Source organism: Lampetra fluviatilis, chromosome 67, assembly GCF_964198595.1.
Source record: "Lampetra fluviatilis chromosome 67, kcLamFluv1.1, whole genome shotgun sequence".
NCBI classification, from domain to species: domain Eukaryota; kingdom Metazoa; phylum Chordata; class Hyperoartia; order Petromyzontiformes; family Petromyzontidae; genus Lampetra; species Lampetra fluviatilis.
Window position 1 is genome coordinate 3,932,239 of NC_136341.1, and position 20,794 is coordinate 3,953,032.

The 20,794-nt window shown below is 53.8% G+C and overlaps 2 protein-coding genes across 2 annotated transcripts in view; both read left to right on the forward strand.

The window, feature by feature from the left end:
• Nucleotides 1-20,794, forward strand: part of LOC144952371 (uncharacterized) — a 217,961-nt gene that overhangs the window by 82,548 nt on the left and 114,619 nt on the right. The gene's annotated exons all lie outside the window — the stretch shown is intronic.
• The window catches only part of LOC144952373 (FERM, ARHGEF and pleckstrin domain-containing protein 1-like), a 57,331-nt gene continuing 49,003 nt past the window's right edge, over nucleotides 12,467-20,794 (forward strand). The window contains exons 1-7 of the mRNA XM_078882763.1: nucleotides 12,467-12,475; nucleotides 13,613-13,655; nucleotides 15,618-15,696; nucleotides 16,152-16,249; nucleotides 18,317-18,434; nucleotides 18,915-19,071; nucleotides 19,604-19,699. Coding sequence (XP_078738889.1) covers nucleotides 12,467-12,475; nucleotides 13,613-13,655; nucleotides 15,618-15,696; nucleotides 16,152-16,249; nucleotides 18,317-18,434; nucleotides 18,915-19,071; nucleotides 19,604-19,699 — 600 coding nt within the window. The remainder of the gene's footprint in view (nucleotides 12,476-13,612; nucleotides 13,656-15,617; nucleotides 15,697-16,151; nucleotides 16,250-18,316; nucleotides 18,435-18,914; nucleotides 19,072-19,603; nucleotides 19,700-20,794) is intronic.

The following is a 20,794-nucleotide window of genomic DNA, read 5'->3' on the forward strand; positions in this document are numbered from 1 at the left end:
AGAGAGAGACACAGACTCATCACGCAGAGAGAGAGAGACACAGACTCATCACACAGAGAGAGAGACACAGACTCATCACGCAGAGAGAAGAGAGAGACCACAGACTCATCACGTCAGAGAGAGAGACACAGACTCATCACGCAGAGAGAGAGAGAGACACAGACTCATCACGCAGAGAGAGAGACACAGACTCATCACACAGAGAGAGAGACACAGACTCATCACGCAGAGAGAGAGACACAGACTCATCACGCAGAGAGAGAGAGAGACACAGACTCATCACGCAGAGAGAGAGACACAGACTCATCACACAGAGAGAGAGACACAGACTCATCACGCAGAGAGAGAGAGAGACACAGACTCATCACGCAGAGAGAGAGAGACACAGACTCATCACGCAGAGAGAGAGACACAGACTCATCACGCAGAGAGAGAGAGAGACACAGACTCATCACGCAGAGAGAGAGACACAGACTCATCACACAGAGAGAGAGACACAGACTCATCACGCAGAGAGAGAGACACAGACTCATCACGCAGAGAGAGAGACCCAGACTCATCACCAGAGAGAGAGACACAGACTCATCACGCAGAGAGAGAGACACAGACTCATCACACAGAGAGAGACACAGACTCATCACACAGAGAGAGAGAGACACAGACTCATCACACAGAGAGAGAGACACAGACTCATCACGCAGAGAGAGAGACACAGACTCATCACACAGAGAGAGAGACACAGACTCATCACGACAGAGAGAGAGACACAGACTCATCACACAGAGAGAGAGACACAGACTCATCACGCAGAGAAGAGAGACACAGACTCATCACACAGAGAGAGAGACACAGACTCATCACAGCAGAGAGAGAGACACAGACTCATCACACAGAGAGAGAGACACAGACTCATCACGCAGAGAGAGAGAGAGACACAGACTCATCACACAGAGAGAGAGACACAGACTCATCACACAGAGAGAGAGACACAGACTCATCACGCAGAGAGAGAGACACAGACTCATCACAGCAGAGAGAGAGACACAGACTCATCACGCAGAGAGAGAGACACAGACTCATCACACAGAGAGAGAGACACAGACTCATCACGCAGAGAGAGAGACACAGACTCATCACACAGAGAGAGAGACACAGACTCATCACAGCAGAGAGAGAGACACAGACTCATCACACAGAGAGAGAGACACAGACTCATCACGCAGAGAGAGAGACACAGACTCATCACCAGAGAGAGAGACAGACTCCGCAGAGAGAGACACAGACTCATCACACAGAGAGAGAGACACAGACTCATCACGCAGAGAGAGAGAGACACAGACTCATCACACAGAGAGAGAGACACAGACTCATCACGCAGAGAGAGAGACACAGACTCATCACGCAGAGAGAGAGACACAGACTCATCACGCAGAGAGAGAGACACAGACTCATCACACAGAGAGAGAGACACAGACTCATCACGCAGAGAGAGAGACACAGACTCATCACACAGAGAGAGAGAGACACAGACTCATCACGCAGAGAGAGAGAGAGACACAGACTCATCACACAGAGAGAGAGACACAGACTCATCACACAGAGAGAGAGACACAGACTCATCACACAGAGAGAGAGACACAGACTCATCACACAGAGAGAGAGACACAGACTCATCACACAGAGAGAGAGACACAGACTCATCACACAGAGAGAGACACAGACTCATCACACAGAGAGAGAGACACAGACTCATCACAGCAGAGAGAGAGACACAGACTCATCACGCAGAGAGAGAGACACAGACTCATCACAGCAGAGAGAGAGAGACACAGACTCATCACGCAGAGAGAGAGAGAGACACAGACTCATCAGCAGAGAGAGAGACACAGACTCATCACAGCAGAGAGAGAGACACAGACTCATCACACAGAGAGAGAGAGAGACACAGACTCATCACGCAGAGAGAGAGAGACACAGACTCATCACGCAGAGAGAGAGAGAGACACAGACTCATCACGCAGAGAGAGAGACACAGACTCATCACACAGAGAGAGAGACACAGACTCATCACACAGAGAGAGAGACACAGACTCATCACACAGAGAGAGAGAGAGACACAGACTCATCACAGCAGAGAGAGAGAGAGACACAGACTCATCACGCAGAGAGAGAGACACAGACTCATCACGCAGAGAGAGACACAGACTCATCACGACAGAGAGAGAGACACAGACTCATCACACAGAGAGAGAGACACAGACTCATCACGACAGAGAGAGAGAGAGAGACACAGACTCATCACACAGAGAGAGAGACACAGACTCATCACGCAGAGAGAGAGAGACACAGACTCATCACGCAGAGAGAGAGACACAGACTCATCACACAGAGAGAGAGAGAGACACAGACTCATCACACAGAGAGAGAGACACAGACTCATCACACAGAGAGAGAGAGAGACACAGACTCATCACGCAGAGAGAGAGAGACACAGACTCATCACGCAGAGAGAGAGACACAGACTCATCACGCAGAGAGAGAGACACAGACTCATCACACAGAGAGAGAGACACAGACTCATCACACAGAGAGAGAGAGACACAGACTCATCACGACAGAGAGAGAGACACAGACTCATCACGCAGAGAGAGAGAGACACAGACTCATCACGCAGAGAGAGAGACACAGACTCATCACACAGAGAGAGAGAGAGACACAGACTCATCACACAGAGAGAGAGACACAGACTCATCACAGCAGAGAGAGACACAGACTCATCACACAGAGAGAGAGAGACACAGACTCATCACGCAGAGAGAGAGACACAGACTCATCACGCAGAGAGAGAGAGACACAGACTCATCACGCAGAGAGAGACACAGACTCATCACGCAGAGAGAGACACAGACTCATCACAGCAGAGAGAGAGACACAGACTCATCACACAGAGAGAGACACAGACTCATCACGCAGAGAGAGAGACACAGACTCATCACGCAGAGAGAGAGACACAGACTCATCACACAGAGAGAGAGACACAGACTCATCACACAGAGAGAGAGACACAGACTCATCACGCAGAGAGAGAGACACAGACTCATCACGCAGAGAGAGAGACACAGACTCATCACACAGAGAGAGAGACACAGACTCATCACACAGAGAGAGAGACACAGACTCATCACGCAGAGAGAGAGACACAGACTCATCACGCAGAGAGAGAGACACAGACTCATCACGCAGAGAGAGAGACGACAGACTCATCACGCAGAGAGAGAGACACAGACTCATCACGCAGAGAGAGAGACACAGACTCATCACACAGAGAGAGAGACACAGACTCATCACACAGAGAGAGAGACACAGACTCATCACGCAGAGAGAGAGACACAGACTCATCACGCAGAGAGAGAGACACAGACTCATCACACAGAGAGAGAGACACAGACTCATCACGCAGAGAGAGAGACACAGACTCATCACGCAGAGAGAGAGACACAGACTCATCACGCAGAGAGAGAGACACAGACTCATCACGCAGAGAGAGAGACGACAGACTCATCACGCAGAGAGAGAGACACAGACTCATCACGCAGAGAGAGAGACACAGACTCATCACGCAGAGAGAGAGACACAGACTCATCACACAGAGAGAGAGACACAGACTCATCACGCAGAGAGAGAGAGACACAGACTCATCACACAGAGAGAGAGACACAGACTCATCACGCAGAGAGAGAGAGACACAGACTCATCACGCAGAGAGAGAGACACAGACTCATCACACAGAGAGAGAGACACAGACTCATCACGCAGAGAGAGAGAGACACAGACTCATCACGCAGAGAGAGAGACACAGACTCATCACACAGAGAGAGAGACACAGACTCATCACGCAGAGAGAGAGAGACACAGACTCATCACGCAGAGAGAGAGACACAGACTCATCACGCAGAGAGAGAGAGACACAGACTCATCACGCAGAGAGAGAGAGACGACAGACTCATCACACAGAGAGAGAGACACAGACTCATCACGCAGAGAGAGAGAGACACAGACTCATCACGCAGAGAGAGAGACACAGACTCATCACACAGAGAGAGAGACACAGACTCATCACGCAGAGAGAGACACAGTCTCATCACGCAGAGAGAGAGAGACACAGACTCATCACACAGAGAGAGACACAGACTCATCACACAGAGAGAGAGACACAGACTCATCACGCAGAGAGAGAGAGAGACACAGACTCATCACACAGAGAGAGAGACACAGACTCATCACACAGAGAGAGAGACACAGACTCATCACGCAGAGAGAGAGACACAGACTCATCACACAGAGAGAGAGACACAGACTCATCACACAGAGAGAGAGACACAGACTCATCACACAGAGAGAGAGACACAGACTCATCACTGCAGAGAGAGAGACACAGACTCATCACACAGAGAGAGAGAGACACAGACTCATCACGCAGAGAGAGAGACACAGACTCATCACGCAGAGAGAGAGAGACACAGACTCATCACGCAGAGAGAGAGACACAGACTCATCACGCAGAGAGAGAGAGACACAGACTCATCACGCAGAGAGAGAGACACAGACTCATCACGCAGAGAGAGACACAGACTCATCACGCAGAGAGAGAGACACAGACTCACCACGCAGAGAGAGACACAGACTCATCACGCAGAGAGAGAGAGACACAGACTCATCACGCAGAGAGAGAGAGACACAGACTCATCACGCAGAGAGAGAGAGACACAGACTCATCACGCAGAGAGAGAGAGACACAGACTCATCACGCAGAGAGAGAGAGACACAGACTCATCACGCAGAGAGAGAGAGACACAGACTCACCACGCAGAGAGAGAGAGACACAGACTCATCACGCAGAGAGAGAGAGACACAGACTCATCACGCAGAGAGAGAGAGACACAGACTCATCACGCAGAGAGAGAGAGACACAGACTCATCACGCAGAGAGAGAGACACAGACTCATCACGCAGAGAGAGAGACACAGACTCATCACGCAGAGAGAGAGACACAGACTCATCACGCAGAGAGAGAGAGACACAGACTCATCACGCAGAGAGAGAGAGACACAGACTCATCACGCAGAGAGAGAGAGACACAGACTCATCACGCAGAGAGAGAGAGACACAGACTCATCACGCAGAGAGAGAGAGACACAGACTCATCACGCAGAGAGAGAGACACAGACTCATCACGCAGAGAGAGAGAGACACAGACTCATCACGCAGAGAGAGAGACACAGACTCATCACGCAGAGAGAGAGAGACACAGACTCATCACGCAGAGAGAGAGACACAGACTCATCACACAGAGAGAGAGACACAGACTCATCACGCAGAGAGAGACACAGACTCATCACGCAGAGAGAGAGACACAGACTCATCACGCAGAGAGAGAGAGACACAGACTCATCACACAGAGAGAGAGACACAGACTCATCACGCAGAGAGAGAGAGACACAGACTCATCACACAGAGAGAGAGACACAGACTCATCACACAGAGAGAGAGACACAGACTCATCACGCAGAGAGAGAGACACAGACTCATCACACAGAGAGAGAGACACAGACTCATCACGCAGAGAGAGACACAGACTCATCACACAGAGAGAGACACAGACTCATCACGCAGAGAGAGAGAGAGACACAGACTCATCACACAGAGAGAGAGACACAGACTCATCACGCAGAGAGAGAGAGACACAGACTCATCACACAGAGAGAGAGACACAGACTCATCACGCAGAGAGAGAGACACAGACTCATCACGCAGAGAGAGAGACACAGACTCATCACGCAGAGAGAGAGACACAGACTCATCACGCAGAGAGAGAGACACAGACTCATCACACAGAGAGAGACACAGACTCATCACACAGAGAGAGAGAGACACAGACTCATCACGCAGAGAGAGAGACACAGACTCATCACACAGAGAGAGAGACACAGACTCATCACACAGAGAGAGAGACACAGACTCATCACGCAGAGAGAGAGACACAGACTCATCACGCAGAGAGAGAGACACAGACTCATCACGCAGAGAGAGACACAGACTCATCACGCAGAGAGAGAGACACAGACTCATCACACAGAGAGAGAGACACAGACTCATCACGCAGAGAGAGACACAGACTCATCACGCAGAGAGAGAGACACAGACTCATCACACGCAGAGAGAGACACAGACTCATCACACAGAGAGAGAGACACAGACTCATCACACAGAGAGAGAGACACAGACTCATCCACGCAGAGAGAGACACAGACTCATCACGCAGAGAGAGAGACACAGACTCATCACGCAGAGAGAGAGACACAGACTCATCACGCAGAGAGAGACACAGACTCATCACACAGAGAGAGAGAGACACAGACTCACCACGCAGAGAGAGACACAGACTCATCACGCAGAGAGAGAGAGACACAGACTCATCACGCAGAGAGAGAGAGACACAGACTCATCACGCAGAGAGAGAGACACAGACTCACCACGCAGAGAGAGAGAGACACAGACTCACCACGCAGAGAGAGACACAGACTCATCACGCAGAGAGAGAGAGACACAGACTCATCACACAGAGAGAGAGAGACACAGACTCACCACGCAGAGAGAGAGAGACACAGACTCATCACGCAGAGAGAGAGAGACACAGACTCATCACGCAGAGAGAGAGAGACACAGACTCACCACGCAGAGAGAGACACAGACTCATCACGCAGAGAGAGAGAGACACAGACTCATCACACAGAGAGAGAGACACAGACTCATCACGCAGAGAGAGAGACACAGACTCATCACGCAGAGAGAGAGAGACACAGACTCATCACACAGAGAGAGAGACACAGACTCATCACGCAGAGAGAGACACAGACTCATCACGCAGAGAGAGAGAGACACAGACTCATCACACAGAGAGAGACACAGACTCATCACACAGAGAGAGAGACACAGACTCATCACGCAGAGAGAGAGACACAGACTCATCACACAGAGAGAGACACAGACTCATCACACAGAGAGAGAGAGACACAGACTCATCACGCAGAGAGAGAGACACAGACTCATCACGCAGAGAGAGAGACACAGACTCATCACACAGAGAGAGAGACACAGACTCATCACGCAGAGAGAGAGACACAGACTCATCACACAGAGAGAGAGACACAGACTCATCACGCAGAGAGAGAGACACAGACTCATCACACAGAGAGAGAGACACAGACTCATCACGCAGAGAGAGAGACACAGACTCATCACACAGAGAGAGACACAGACTCATCACACAGAGAGAGAGAGACACAGACTCATCACGCAGAGAGAGAGACACAGACTCATCACGCAGAGAGAGAGACACAGACTCATCACACAGAGAGAGAGACACAGACTCATCACACAGAGAGAGAGACACAGACTCATCACGCAGAGAGAGAGACACAGACTCATCACACAGAGAGAGAGACACAGACTCATCACGCAGAGAGAGACACAGACTCATCACACAGAGAGAGACACAGACTCATCACGCAGAGAGAGAGAGAGAGACACACACTCATCACGCAGAGAGAGAGACACAGACTCATCACACAGAGAGAGAGACACAGACTCATCACACAGAGAGAGAGACACAGACTCATCACGCAGAGAGAGAGACACAGACTCATCACGCAGAGAGAGAGACACAGACTCATCACGCAGAGAGAGAGACACAGACTCATCACGCAGAGAGAGAGACACAGACTCATCACACAGAGAGAGAGAGACACAGACTCATCACGCAAAGAGAGAGAGACACAGACTCATGACACAGAGAGAGAGACACAGACTCATCACGCAGAGAGAGAGACACAGACTCATGACACAGAGAGAGAGACACAGACTCATCACGCAGAGAGAGACACAGACTCATCACACAGAGAGAGAGACACAGACTCATCACACAGAGACCCACAGACTCATCACGCAGAGAGAGACACAGACTCATCACACAGAGAGAGAGAGACACAGACTCATGACACAGAGAGAGAGACACAGACTCATCACGCAGAGAGAGAGACACAGACTCATGACACAGAGAGAGAGACACAGACTCATCACGCAAAGAGAGAGAGACACAGACTCATGACACAGAGAGAGAGACACAGACTCATCACGCAGAGAGAGACACAGACTCATCACACAGAGAGAGAGACACAGACTCATCACACAGAGAGAGAGACACAGACTCATCACGCAGAGAGAGAGACACAGACTCATCACACAGAGAGAGAGACACAGACTCATCACACAGAGAGAGAGACACAGACTCATCACACAGAGAGAGAGACACAGACTCATCACACAGAGAAAGAGACACAGACTCATCACGCAGAGAGAGAGACACAGACTCATCACACAGAGAGAGAGACACAGACTCATCACACAGAGAGAGAGACACAGACTCATCACACAGAGAGAGAGACACAGACTCATCACACAGAGAGAGAGACACAGACTCATCACACAGAGAGAGAGACACAGACTCATCACACAGAGACCCACAGACTCATCACGCAGAGAGAGAGACACAGACTCATCACGCAGAGACCCACAGACTCATCACACAGAGAGAGACCCACAGACTCATCACACAGAGAGAGAGACACAGACTCACCACACAGAGACCCATAGACTCACCACACAGAGATCCACAGACTCATCACGCAGAGACCCACAGACTCATCACACAGAGAGAGACCCATAGACTCACCACACAGAGATCCACAGACTCATCACACAGAGACCTATAGACTCATCACACAGAGAGAGACCCATTGACTCACCACACAGAGACCCACAGACTCATCACACAGAGAGAGACCCACAGACTCATCACGCAGAGAGAGAGACACAGACTCATCACGCAGAGAGACCCACAGACTCATCACACAGAGAGAGACCCACAGACTCATCACACAGAGAGAGAGACACAGACTCACCACACAGAGACCCATAGACTCACCACACAGAGATCCACAGACTCATCACGCAGAGACCCACAGACTCATCACACAGAGAGAGACCCATAGACTCACCACACAGAGATCCACAGACTCATCACACAGAGACCTATAGACTCATCACACAGAGAGAGACCCATTGACTCACCACACAGAGACCCACAGACTCATCACACAGAGACCTATAGACTCATCACACAGAGAGAGACCCATAGACTCACCACACAGAGATCCACAGACTCATCACACAGAGACCTATAGACTCATCACACAGAGAGAGACCCATAGACTCACCACACAGAGATCCACAGACTCATCACACAGAGACCCATAGACTCATCACACAGAGAGAGACCCATAGACTCACCACACAGAGATCCACAGACTCATCACGCAGAGAGAGACCCATAGACTCACCACACAGAGACCCATAGACTCATCACACAGAGACCCACAGACTCACCACACAGAGACCCATAGACTCATCACACAGAGACCCATAGACTCACCACACAGAGATCCACAGACTCATCACGCAGATACCCATAGACTCATCACACAGAGAGAGACCCATAGACTCACCACACAGAGATCCACAGACTCATCACGCAGAGAGAGACCCATAGACTCACCACACAGAGACCCATAGACTCATCACACAGAGACCCACAGACTCACCACACAGAGACCCATAGACTCATCACACAGAGACCCATAGACTCACCACACAGAGATCCACAGACTCATCACGCAGAGACCCATAGACTCATCACACAGAGAGAGACCCATAGACTCACCACACAGAGATCCACAGACTCATCACGCAGAGACCCACAGACTCATCACACAGAGAGAGACCCATAGACTCACCACACAGAGAGAGACCCATAGACTCACCACACAGAGACCCACAGACTCATCACACAGAGACCCATAGACTCATCACACAGAGAGAGACCCATAGACTCACCACACAGAGATCCACAGACTCATCACGCAGAGACCCACAGACTCATCACACAGAGAGAGACCCATAGACTCACCACACAGAGACCCACAGACTCATCACGCAGAGACCCATCGACTCACCACACAGAGATCCACAGACTCATCACACAGAGAGACCCACAGACTCATCACACAGAGAGAGACCCATAGACTCACCACACAGAGACCCACAGACTCATCACGCAGAGACCCATAGACTCATCACACAGAGAGAGACCCATAGACTCACCACACAGAGATCCACAGACTCATCACGCAGAGACCCACAGACTCATCACACAGAGAGAGACCCATAGACTCACCACACAGAGATCCACAGACTCATCACACAGAGACCCATAGACTCATCACACAGAGAGAGACCCATAGACTCACCACACAGAGATCCACAGACTCCTCACGCAGAGAGAGACCCATAGACTCATCACACAGAGATCCACAGACTCACCACACAGAGAGAGACCCATAGACTCACCACACAGAGACCCACAGACTCACCACACAGAGAGAGACCCATAGACTCACCACACAGAGACCCACAGACTCACCACACAGAGAGAGACCCATAGACTCATCACACAGAGACCCACAGACTCATCACACAGAGAGAGACCCATAGACTCACCACACAGAGACCCACAGACTCATCACACAGAGACCCATAGACTCACCACACAGAGAGAGACCCATAGACTCACCACACAGAGATCCACAGACTCATCATACAGAGAGAGACCCATAGACTCATCACGCAGAGATCCACAGACTCATCACACAGAGAGAGACCCATAGACTCATCACACAGAGACCCATAGACTCACCACACAGAGAGAGACCCATAGACTCATCACGCAGAGACCCATAGACTCACCACACAGAGATCCACAGACTCATCACACAGAGAGAGACCCATAGACTCACCACACAGAGATCCACAGACTCATCACACAGAGACCCATAGACTCATCACACAGAGAGAGACCCATAGACTCACCACACAGAGATCCACAGACTCATCACGCAGAGACCCACAGACTCATCACACAGAGAGAGACCCATAGACTCACCACACAGAGATCCACAGACTCATCACACAGAGAGAGACCCATAGACTCACCACACAGAGATCCACAGACTCCTCACGCAGAGAGAGACCCATAGACTCACCACACAGAGACCCACAGACTCATCACGCAGAGACCCACAGACTCATCACACAGAGAGAGACCCATAGACTCACCACACAGAGATCCACAGACTCACCACACAGAGACCCATAGACTCATCACACAGAGACCCATAGACTCATCACACAGAGAGAGACCCATAGACTCACCACACAGAGACCCACAGACTCATCACACAGAGACCCATAGACTCATCACACAGAGAGAGACCCATAGACTCACCACACAGAGATCCACAGACTCATCACACAGAGACCCACAGACTCATCACACAGAGATCCACAGACTCATCACGCAGAGAGACCCACAGACTCATCACACAGAGAGAGACCCATAGACTCACCACACAGAGATCCACAGACTCATCACGCAGAGACCCACAGACTCATCACACAGAGATCCACAGACTCATCACGCAGAGAGACCCACAGACTCATCACACAGAGAGAGACCCATAGACTCACCACACAGAGACCCACAGACTCATCACGCAGAGACCCATCGACTCACCACACAGAGATCCACAGACTCATCACACAGAGAGACCCACAGACTCATCACACAGAGAGAGACCCATAGACTCACCACACAGAGACCCACAGACTCATCACGCAGAGACCCATAGACTCACCACACAGAGATCCACAGACTCATCACACAGAGAGAGACCCATAGACTCACCACACAGAGACCCACAAACTCATCACACAGAGACCCATAGACTCACCACACAGAGAGAGACCCATAGACTCACCACACAGAGATCCACAGACTCATCACACAGAGAGAGACCCACAACTCATCACGCAGAGACCCATAGACTCATCACACAGAGAGAGACCCATAGACTCACCACACAGAGATCCACAGACTCATCACGCAGAGACCCATAGACTCATCACACAGAGAGAGACCCACAGACTCACCACACAGAGACCCATAGACTTATTACACAGAGAGAAACCCATAGACTCATCACACAGAGACCCACAGACTCATCACGCAGAGACCCATAGGCTCATCATGCAGAAAGAGAGCCATAAACTCATCACACAGAGACCCATAGACTCACCACGCCCGGCCGCCTTTGTCTCCCCTAGTGGCGACGTTTACTGCACACCGCACACCAGGTGCTCATTTGAGGCTGAGTCGACCCTGGGGGAGGCCTCAGCACCCGTTCAGATAATCGTCACCGGGTGTTGGTGATCGTGAGCGGGAATCAAACTCGGGATGCCGGGGGTTCGCGGCTCACCGTAGACGCTGCGCCGGCCTGCTGCTGCTGTAGCTGCTGTAGCTGCTGCTGCTGCTGTAGCTGCTGTAGCTGCTGTAGCTGCTGCTGCTGCTGTAGCTGCTGTAGCTGCTGCTGCTGCTGTAGCTGCTGTAGCTGCTGCTGCTGCTGCTGTAGCTGCTGCTGCTGTAGCTGCTGTAGCTGCTGCTGTTGCTGCTGCTGCTGCTGTTGCTGCTGCTACTGCTGCTACTGCTGTTGCTGCTGCTACTGCTGCTGCTACTGCTGCTGCTGCTGTTGCTGCTGCTGCTGCTGCTGTTGCTGCTGCTACTGCTGCTGCTGTTGCTGCTGCTACTGCTGTTGCTGCTGCTACTGCTGCTGCTGTTGCTGCTGCTACTGCTACTGCTGTTGCTGCTGCTGCTGCTGTTGCTGCTGCTACTGCTGCTGCTGCTGCTGCTGTAGCTGCTGCTGTTGCTGCTGCTACTGCTGTTGCTGCTGCTACTGCTGCTGCTGCAGCTGCTGCTGCTACTGCTGCCACTGCTGCTGACTGTTGCTGCTGTAGCTGCTGCTGCTGTAGCTGCTGCTGCTGCTGTAGCTGCTGTTGCTGCTGTAGCTGCTGATGTAGCTGCTGCTGTAGCTGCTGCTGTTGCTGCTGATGTAGCTGCTGCTGCTGCTGTAGCTGCTGCTGCTGCTGTAGCTGCTGCTGCTGCTGTAGCTGCTGCTGCTGCTGCTGTAGCTGCTGCTGCTGCTGTAGCTGCTGCTGCTGCTGCTACTGCTGCTGATGTAGCTGCTGCTGCTGCTGTAGCTGCTGTTGCTGCTGTATCTGCTGCTGCTGTAGCTGCTGCTGCTGCTGTAGCTGCTGCTGCTGCTGCTGCTGTAGCTGCTGCTGCTGCTGTAGCTGCTGCTGCTGCTGCTGCTGTAGCTGCTGCTGCTGCTGCTGTAGCTGCTGCTGTAGCTGCTGCTGCTGTAGCTGCTGCTGCCGCTGCTGTAGCTGCTGCTGCTACTGCTGTAGCTGCTGCTGCCTGCTGCTGCTGCCTGCCGCTGCCTGTTGCCTGCCGCTGCCTGTTGCCTGCCGCTGATGCACGTGGCACTTGCCCCTGGAAGTTTTGCGAAGGCCACCTGGGGGACCTTTGTCTTTGTGCGTGGTGCAGGTGTGGCTGGACGCCAGGAAGAGGATCACCAAGCAAGTGAGAAGTGAGAGGCTCACAGACACCGAGGGGGGGGTCCACGTGTGTGTGTGTGTGCGTACACGTGTGTGTGTGTGCGTACACGTGTGTGTGTGTGTGTGCGTACACGTGTGTGTGTGTGTGTGCGTACACGTGTGTGTGTGTGTGTGTGTACGTACACGTGTGTGTGTGTGTGCGTACACGTGTGTGTGTGTGTGTGTGTACACGTGTGTGTGTGTGTACGTACACGTGTGTGTGTGTGTGTGCGTACACGTGTGTGTGTGTGTGTGCGTACACGTGTGTGTGTGTGTGTGCGTACACGTGTGTGTGTGTGTGTGCGTACACGTGTGTGTGTGTGTGTACGTACACGTGTGTGTGTGTACGTACACGTGTGTGTGTGTGTGTGTGTACGTACACGTGTGTGTGTGTGTACGTACACGTGTGTGTGTGTACGTACACGTGTGTGTGTGTGTGTGCGTACACGTGTGTGTGTGTGTACGTACACGTGTGTGTGTGTGTGCGTACACGTGTGTGTGTGTGTGTGCGTACACGTGTGTGTGTGTGTGCGTACACGTGTGTGTGTGTGTACGTACACGTGTGTGTGTGTGTGTGCGTACACGTGTGTGTGTGTGTACGTACACGTGTGTGTGTGTGTACGTACACGTGTGTGTGTGTGCGTACACGTGTGTGTGTGTGTGTACGTACACGTGTGTGTGTGTGCGTACACGTGTGTGTGTGTGTGTGCGTACACGTGTGTGTGTGTGCGTACACGTGTGTGTGTGTGTGTACGTACACGTGTGTGTGTGTGCGTACACGTGTGTGTGTGTGTGTGTACGTACACGTGGGTGTGTGTGTGCGTACACGTGTGTGTGTGTGCGTACACGTGTGTGTGTGTGTGTGCGTACACGTGTGTGTGTGTGTGCGTACACGTGTGTGTGTGTGTGCGTACACGTGTGTGTGTGTGTGTACGTACACGTGTGTGTGTGTGTGTGTACACGTGTGTGTGTGTGTGCGTACACGTGTGTGTGTGTGTGTACGTACACGTGTGTGTGTGTGTGTACGTACACGTGTGTGTGTGTGTGTGCGTACACGTGTGTGTGTGTGTGTACGTACACGTGTGTGTGTGTGTGCGTACACGTGTGTGTGTGTGCGTACACGTGTGTGTGTGTGTGTACGTACACGTGTGTGTGTGTGTGTACGTACACGTGTGTGTGTGTGTGCGTACACGTGTGTGTGTGTGCGTACACGTGTGTGTGTGTGTGTGCGTACACGTGTGTGTGTGTGTGTGCGTACACGTGTGTGTGTACGTACACGTGTGTGTGTGTGTACGGACACGTGCGCGTCTCTCCGTGCGTGTCTCCGCGTGTCCCCCACGTGACCTGCGTGTCCCCCGTGTGTCTCCGTGTGTCTCCGTGTGTCTCCGCGTGTCTCCGCGTGTCTCCGCGTGTCCCCCGCGTGTCTCCCCCCGTGACCTGCGTGTCCCCCCCGCGTGTCTCCGCGTGTCTCCGCGTGTCTCCGCGTGTCCCCCGCGTGTCTCCCCCCGTGACCTGCGTGTCCCCCCCGCGTGTCTCCGCGTGTCTCCGCGTGTCTCCGCGTGTCCCCCGCGTGTCTCCCCCCGTGACCTGCGTGTCCCCCCCGCGTGTCTCCGCGTGTCTCCGTGTGTCTCCGCGTGTCCCCCGCGTGTCTCCCCCCGTGACCTGCGTGTCCCCCCCGCGTGTCTCCCCCCGTGACCTGCGTGTCCCCCCCGCGTGTCTCCGCGTGTCTCCGTGTGTCTCCGCGTGTCCCCCGCGTGTCTCCCCCCGTGACCTGCGTGTCCCCCCCGCGTGTCTCCCCCCGTGACCTGCGTGTCCCCCCCGCGTGTCTCCGCGTGTCTCCGTGTGTCTCCGCGTGTCCCCTGCGTGTCTCCGCGTGTCTCCGTGTGTCTCCGCGTGTCCCCCCCGCGTGTCTCCGCGTGTCTCTCCCTACGTCCGCGTGTCGCCGCGTGTCTCAGAACCCTCCATGGTGTCGTTCAAGATGAGCGTGAAGTTTTTCCCTCCGGACCCTGGACAGCTGTTCGATGAACTCACGAGGTGAGACGCGGAGGGACATGGGGACACGGGGGGACACGGGGGGACATGGGGACACGGGGGATATGGGGACACGGGGGGACACGGGGGGATATGGGGACACGGGGGATATGGGGACACGGGGGGACACGGGGGGACATGGGGACACGGGGGGACATGGGGACATAGAAATGTGGTGACGTGGGGACGCACAGACACACGGGGACATGGGGACACGGGGACACATAGAGGCACGGGTCGACTCAGCCTCAAATGAGCACCTGGTGTAGCGGTGTGGATTAAACATCGCCACTGGGGAGACAAAGGCGGCCGGGCGTGGTGCTGCTGGCCACCCACCCCCTCGTGTGCCACAGTGCCGGCAGCCTTCACAGGCGCTGCTCGCTAGCAGCACTTGCCCCTGCAGTCTGTTAAGGCTACACGGGGGACCTTTGTCCTTGTGTGTGTGTGCGTGTGTGCAGGTATCTGTTTGTGCTGCAGGTGAGGAGAGATCTTTCTCACGGTCGCCTGCCCTGCAGCGACACCTCCAGAGCGCTGCTGCTCTCTTACCTGCTGCAGGGTGAGTAGGAGATGTTGGACTACCTCGCCTGGTACGCAGGAGGTCGTGGGGTCGATCCCGACCCTGACGACGCCTGCTGCTGTATATTTGGAGTTTGCGTCTCTCTCATCATCATCATCATCAGGGTGGCTAGGAGATGTTGACTACCTCGCCTGGTACGCAGGAGGTCGTGGGGTCGATCCCGACCCTGACGACGCCTGCTGCTGTATATTTGGAGTTTGCGTCTCTCTCATCATCATCATCATCAGGGTGGCTAGGAGATGTTGACTACCTCGCCTGGTACGCAGGAGGTCGTGGGGTCGATCCCGACCCTGACGATGCTTGCTGCTGATGTATATTTGGAGTTTGCGTCTCTCTCATCATCATCATCATCAGGGTGGCTAGGAGATGTTGACTACCTCGCCCGGTACGCAGGAGGTCGTGGGGTTCCTCCCGTCTCTGATGACGCCTGCTGCTGCTGTATATTTGGAGTTTGCGGTGTCTCTCTTTCTCTCATCATCATCACGGTGGCTAGGAGATGTTGACTACCTCGCCTGGTACGCAGGAGGTCGTGGGTCTCTGACGACGCCTGCTGCTGCTGTGTATTTGGAGTTTGCGTCTCTCTCTCTCTCCCCGTGGCCACGTCGTTTTCTCTCCGGGTCGTCCGGGTTTTCCCTTCCGCATTAAGAATCAACGTCCTTTAAATGAGAAAAAATGGGTTTGTACCCTTTCCGGCAGCCATAAAACAGCAGGAGTCGTGTTAAGATTTTCAAACACCAAACAGATTACACCCTTCGCGAGCGATCAAGTCGCCGTGCATTAACCGCACACGCGGCGCGGTACTCGTGGCATTCACAGCTGCTGGTGGGTGAGTCGTGAGACCGTTCGCCGATTGGCGTTGCTCTCTGGTCCGACACTGCTGGCGAGACTAGGCCGTCTAGGAAGGCTGCCGTCTCTGTTGTAGGCCAATCGGTTTCAAACGCAATGCGTCGGTATCATCGGGGCAATGTTTACTCTTTTGTTCTTCGTAGTTAGCGGCAGAGGTCGCAAACGGGTTTTGATTCCTTACCCCCCGTACCCGTACCCGGCCGCACCAGGGTCGCAAACGGGTACCCGTACCCGTACCCGGCCGGGTACGGGTAGCCGTTCCCTACCCGTACCCTACCCGAAATGAGTGACAAACGGTGACTCACCAGTGACTCACGGCCTACCCGTACCCGTACCCGGACGCACCAGGGTCGCAAACGGCTACCCGTACCCGGCCGGGTACGGGTAGCCGGGTATCGGGTAGGGTACGGGTATCGGGTACCCGATTGCGACCTCTGGGATGAAGCCACGTTGCAGGCGCGGGTGGGTTGATTCTAGCAACTTGAATTGTGAGAAGAGACGAGACGTTGGGAAATGAGTGACAAACGGCGACTCACCAGTGACTCACGGCCTACCCGTACCCGGCCGCACCAGGGTCGCAAACGGCTACCCGTACCCGGCCGGGTACGGGTAGCCGGGTATCGGGTAGGGTACGGGTATCGGGTACCCGATTGCGACCTCTGGGATGAAGCCATGTTGCAGGCGCGTGTGGGTTGATTCTAGCAACTTGAATTGTGAGAAGAGACGAGACGTTGGGAAATGAGTGACAAACGGTGACTCACCAGTGACTCACGGCCTACCCGTACCCGGCCGCACCAGGGTCGCAAACGGCTACCCGTACCCGGCCGGGTACGGGTAGCCGGGTATCGGGTAGGGTACGGGTATCGGGTACCCGGTTGCGACCTCTGGTTGGCAATAAAATAAAACAAATCACGACGTTTCGATCGCAACACAAGCCTGATGACGACCGCTTGTGTTGCTGTTGTTGTGTTGTTGTCATGTTGTTGTTGTGTTGTTGTTGTGTTGTCGTCATGTTGTTGTAGTGTTGTTGTTTTGTGGTCATGTTGTTGTTGTGTTGTGGTCATGTTGTTGTTGTGTTGTTGCTGTTGTTGTGTTGTTGCTGTTGTTGTGTTGTGGTCATGTTGTTGTTGTGTTGTTGCTGTTGTTGTGTTGTGGTCATGTTGTTGTTGTTGTTGTTGTGTTGTTGTTGTCGTGTTGCAGCGGAGGTGGGCGACGCTACGGAGAGCGCGGCGCGTCACTTCCTGCGCACCGAGGGGCCAATCGCGTCACTCGCCCCGCTCGTTGAGGCCTCAGCCCTGCACATGCACCAGCAGCACCGGTGGGGGGGGGCGTGGGGGTGCGTGTACCTGTGTGTGTGTGTACCTGTGTGTGTGTGTACCTGTGTGTGTGTGTACCTGTGTGTGTGTGTACCTGTGTGTGTGTGTGTACCTGTGTGTGTGTGTGTACCTGTGTGTGTGTACCTGTGTGTGTGTGTATATACCTGTGTGTGTGTGTGTGTGTACCTGTGTGTGTACCTCTGCGTGTACCTGTGCGTGTACCTGTGCGTGTGTGTGTGTGTGTGTACCTGTGTGTGTGTGTGTACCTGTGTGTGTGTGTGTACCTGTGTGTGTGTGTACCTGTGTGTGTACCTGTGTGTGTGTATATACCTGTGTGTGTACGTGTGTGTGTACCTGTGTGTGTACCTGTGTGTGTGTGTACCTGTGTACCTGTGTGTATATGCCTGTGTGTGTACCTGTGTGTGTGTGTGTACCTGTGTGTGTACCTGTGTGTACCTGTGCGTGTGCGTGTGCCTGTGTAGTGGACAGAGCCCCGGGCAGGCCGAGCTGCAGGTGCTGGACGTGGCGAGGAAGCTGGAGTGGTTCGGACTGCGCCTGGTCCCCACCGCCACCACCAGGAGGGACAGCGGCAACCCCCTCCACCTCGCCCCCACGCACTCGGGCATCGTCGTCTACAGGGTGGGGCGCTCGCTCACCCGCTCACCCGCTCGCCTGCTCGCTCACCCGCTCGCTCACCCGCTCACTCACCCGCTTGCCCGCGCGTTCACCCGCTCGCTCACCCGCTCGTTCACCCGCTCGCTCACCCGCTCGCCTGCACGCTCACCCGCTCGCTCGCCTGCACGCTCACCCGCATGCTTGCCCGCTCGCTTGCTTGCTTGCCCGCTCGCCCTCCCGCTCGCCCTCCCGCTCGCCCGCACGCTCACCAGCTCGCTCACTCACCCACCCAGTGACCAACTCGCTCACCCGCACGCTCACCCGCACGCTCACTCACCAACTCGCTCCCCCACTCACCCACCCAGCCACCAACTCGCTCCCCCACTCGCCCACCCAGCAACCAACTCGCTCCCCCACTCGCCCAGCCACCAACTCGCTCACCCGCTCCCCCACTCACCCATCGTGCCGTCCTTCGTCGGCGCTGCTCGCGAACGGCACTTGCCCCAACGGTCTGTGAAAGGCCGCAGGGGGGACCTTTGTCTTTGTTGCGTCACAGGGCAGCACGAAGCTGAGTTTGTGTTCCTGGGCGAAGATCCGCAAGCTGAGCTTCAAGAGAGAACGCTTCTTCCTGAAGCTGCACGCAGAGGGTTACGTGAGTGAGAGCGAGCGTGAGAGAGAGAGAGAGAGTGTGAGGGTGTGTGAGAGAGAGAGTGTGAGAGAGTGTGAGAGTGTGAGAGAGTGTGAGGGAGAGAGTGTGAGAGAGTGAGAGAGTGTGAGAGAGCGAGAGAGAGAACGCTTCTTCCTGAAGCTGCACGCAGAGGGTTACGTGAGTGAGAGCGAGCGTGAGAGAGAGAGCGTGAGAGAGAGAGAGAGTGTGAGGGTGTGTGAGAGAGAGAGTGTGAGGGTGTGAGAGTGTGAGAGAGTGTGAGAGAGTGTGAGAGAGTGTGAGGGTGTGAGAGAGTGTGAGAGAGTGTGAGAGTGTGAGAGAGAGAGTGTGAGGGTGTGAGAGTGTGAGAGAGTGTGAGAGAGTGTGAGGGAGAGAGTGTGAGGGTGTGAGAGAGTGTGAGAGAGTGTGAGAGTGTGAGGGAGAGAGTGTGAGGGTGTGAGAGAGTGTGAGAGAGTGTGAGAGTGTGAGAGATAGAGCGTGAGAGAGTGTGAGAGTGTGAGAGAATGAGTGAATGTGATAGAGAGAGCGTGAGAGAGTGTGAGAGAGTGTGAGGGTGTGATAGAGCGTGAGAGTGTGAGAGAGTGAGTGAATGTGATAGAGAGAGCGTGAGAGAGTGTGAGAGTGTGAGAGAATGAGTGAATGTGATAGAGAGAGCGTGAGAGAGTGTGAGAGAGTGTGAGGGTGTGATAGAGCGTGAGAGTGTGAGAGAATGAGTGAATGTGATAGAGAGAGCGTGAGAGAGTGTGAGAGTGTGAGAGAATGAGTGAATGTGATAGAGAGAGCGTGAGAGAGCGTGAGAGAGTGTGAGGGTGTGAGAGAGTGTGAGAGAGTGTGAGAGTGTGAGAGAATGAGTGAATGTGATAGAGAGAGCGTGAGAGAGTGTGAGAGAGTGTGAGGGTGTGATAGAGTGAGAGAGTGTGAGAGAGTGTGAGAGTGAGAGTGAGAGAGAGAGTGTGAGAGAGTGTGAGAGAGAGAGTGTGAGAGAGAGAGTGTGAGAGTGAGAGTGTGAGAGTGAGAGTGTGAGAGTGAGAGAGTGTGAGAGAGAGAGTGTGAGAGAGTGTGAGAGTGAGAGTGTGAGAG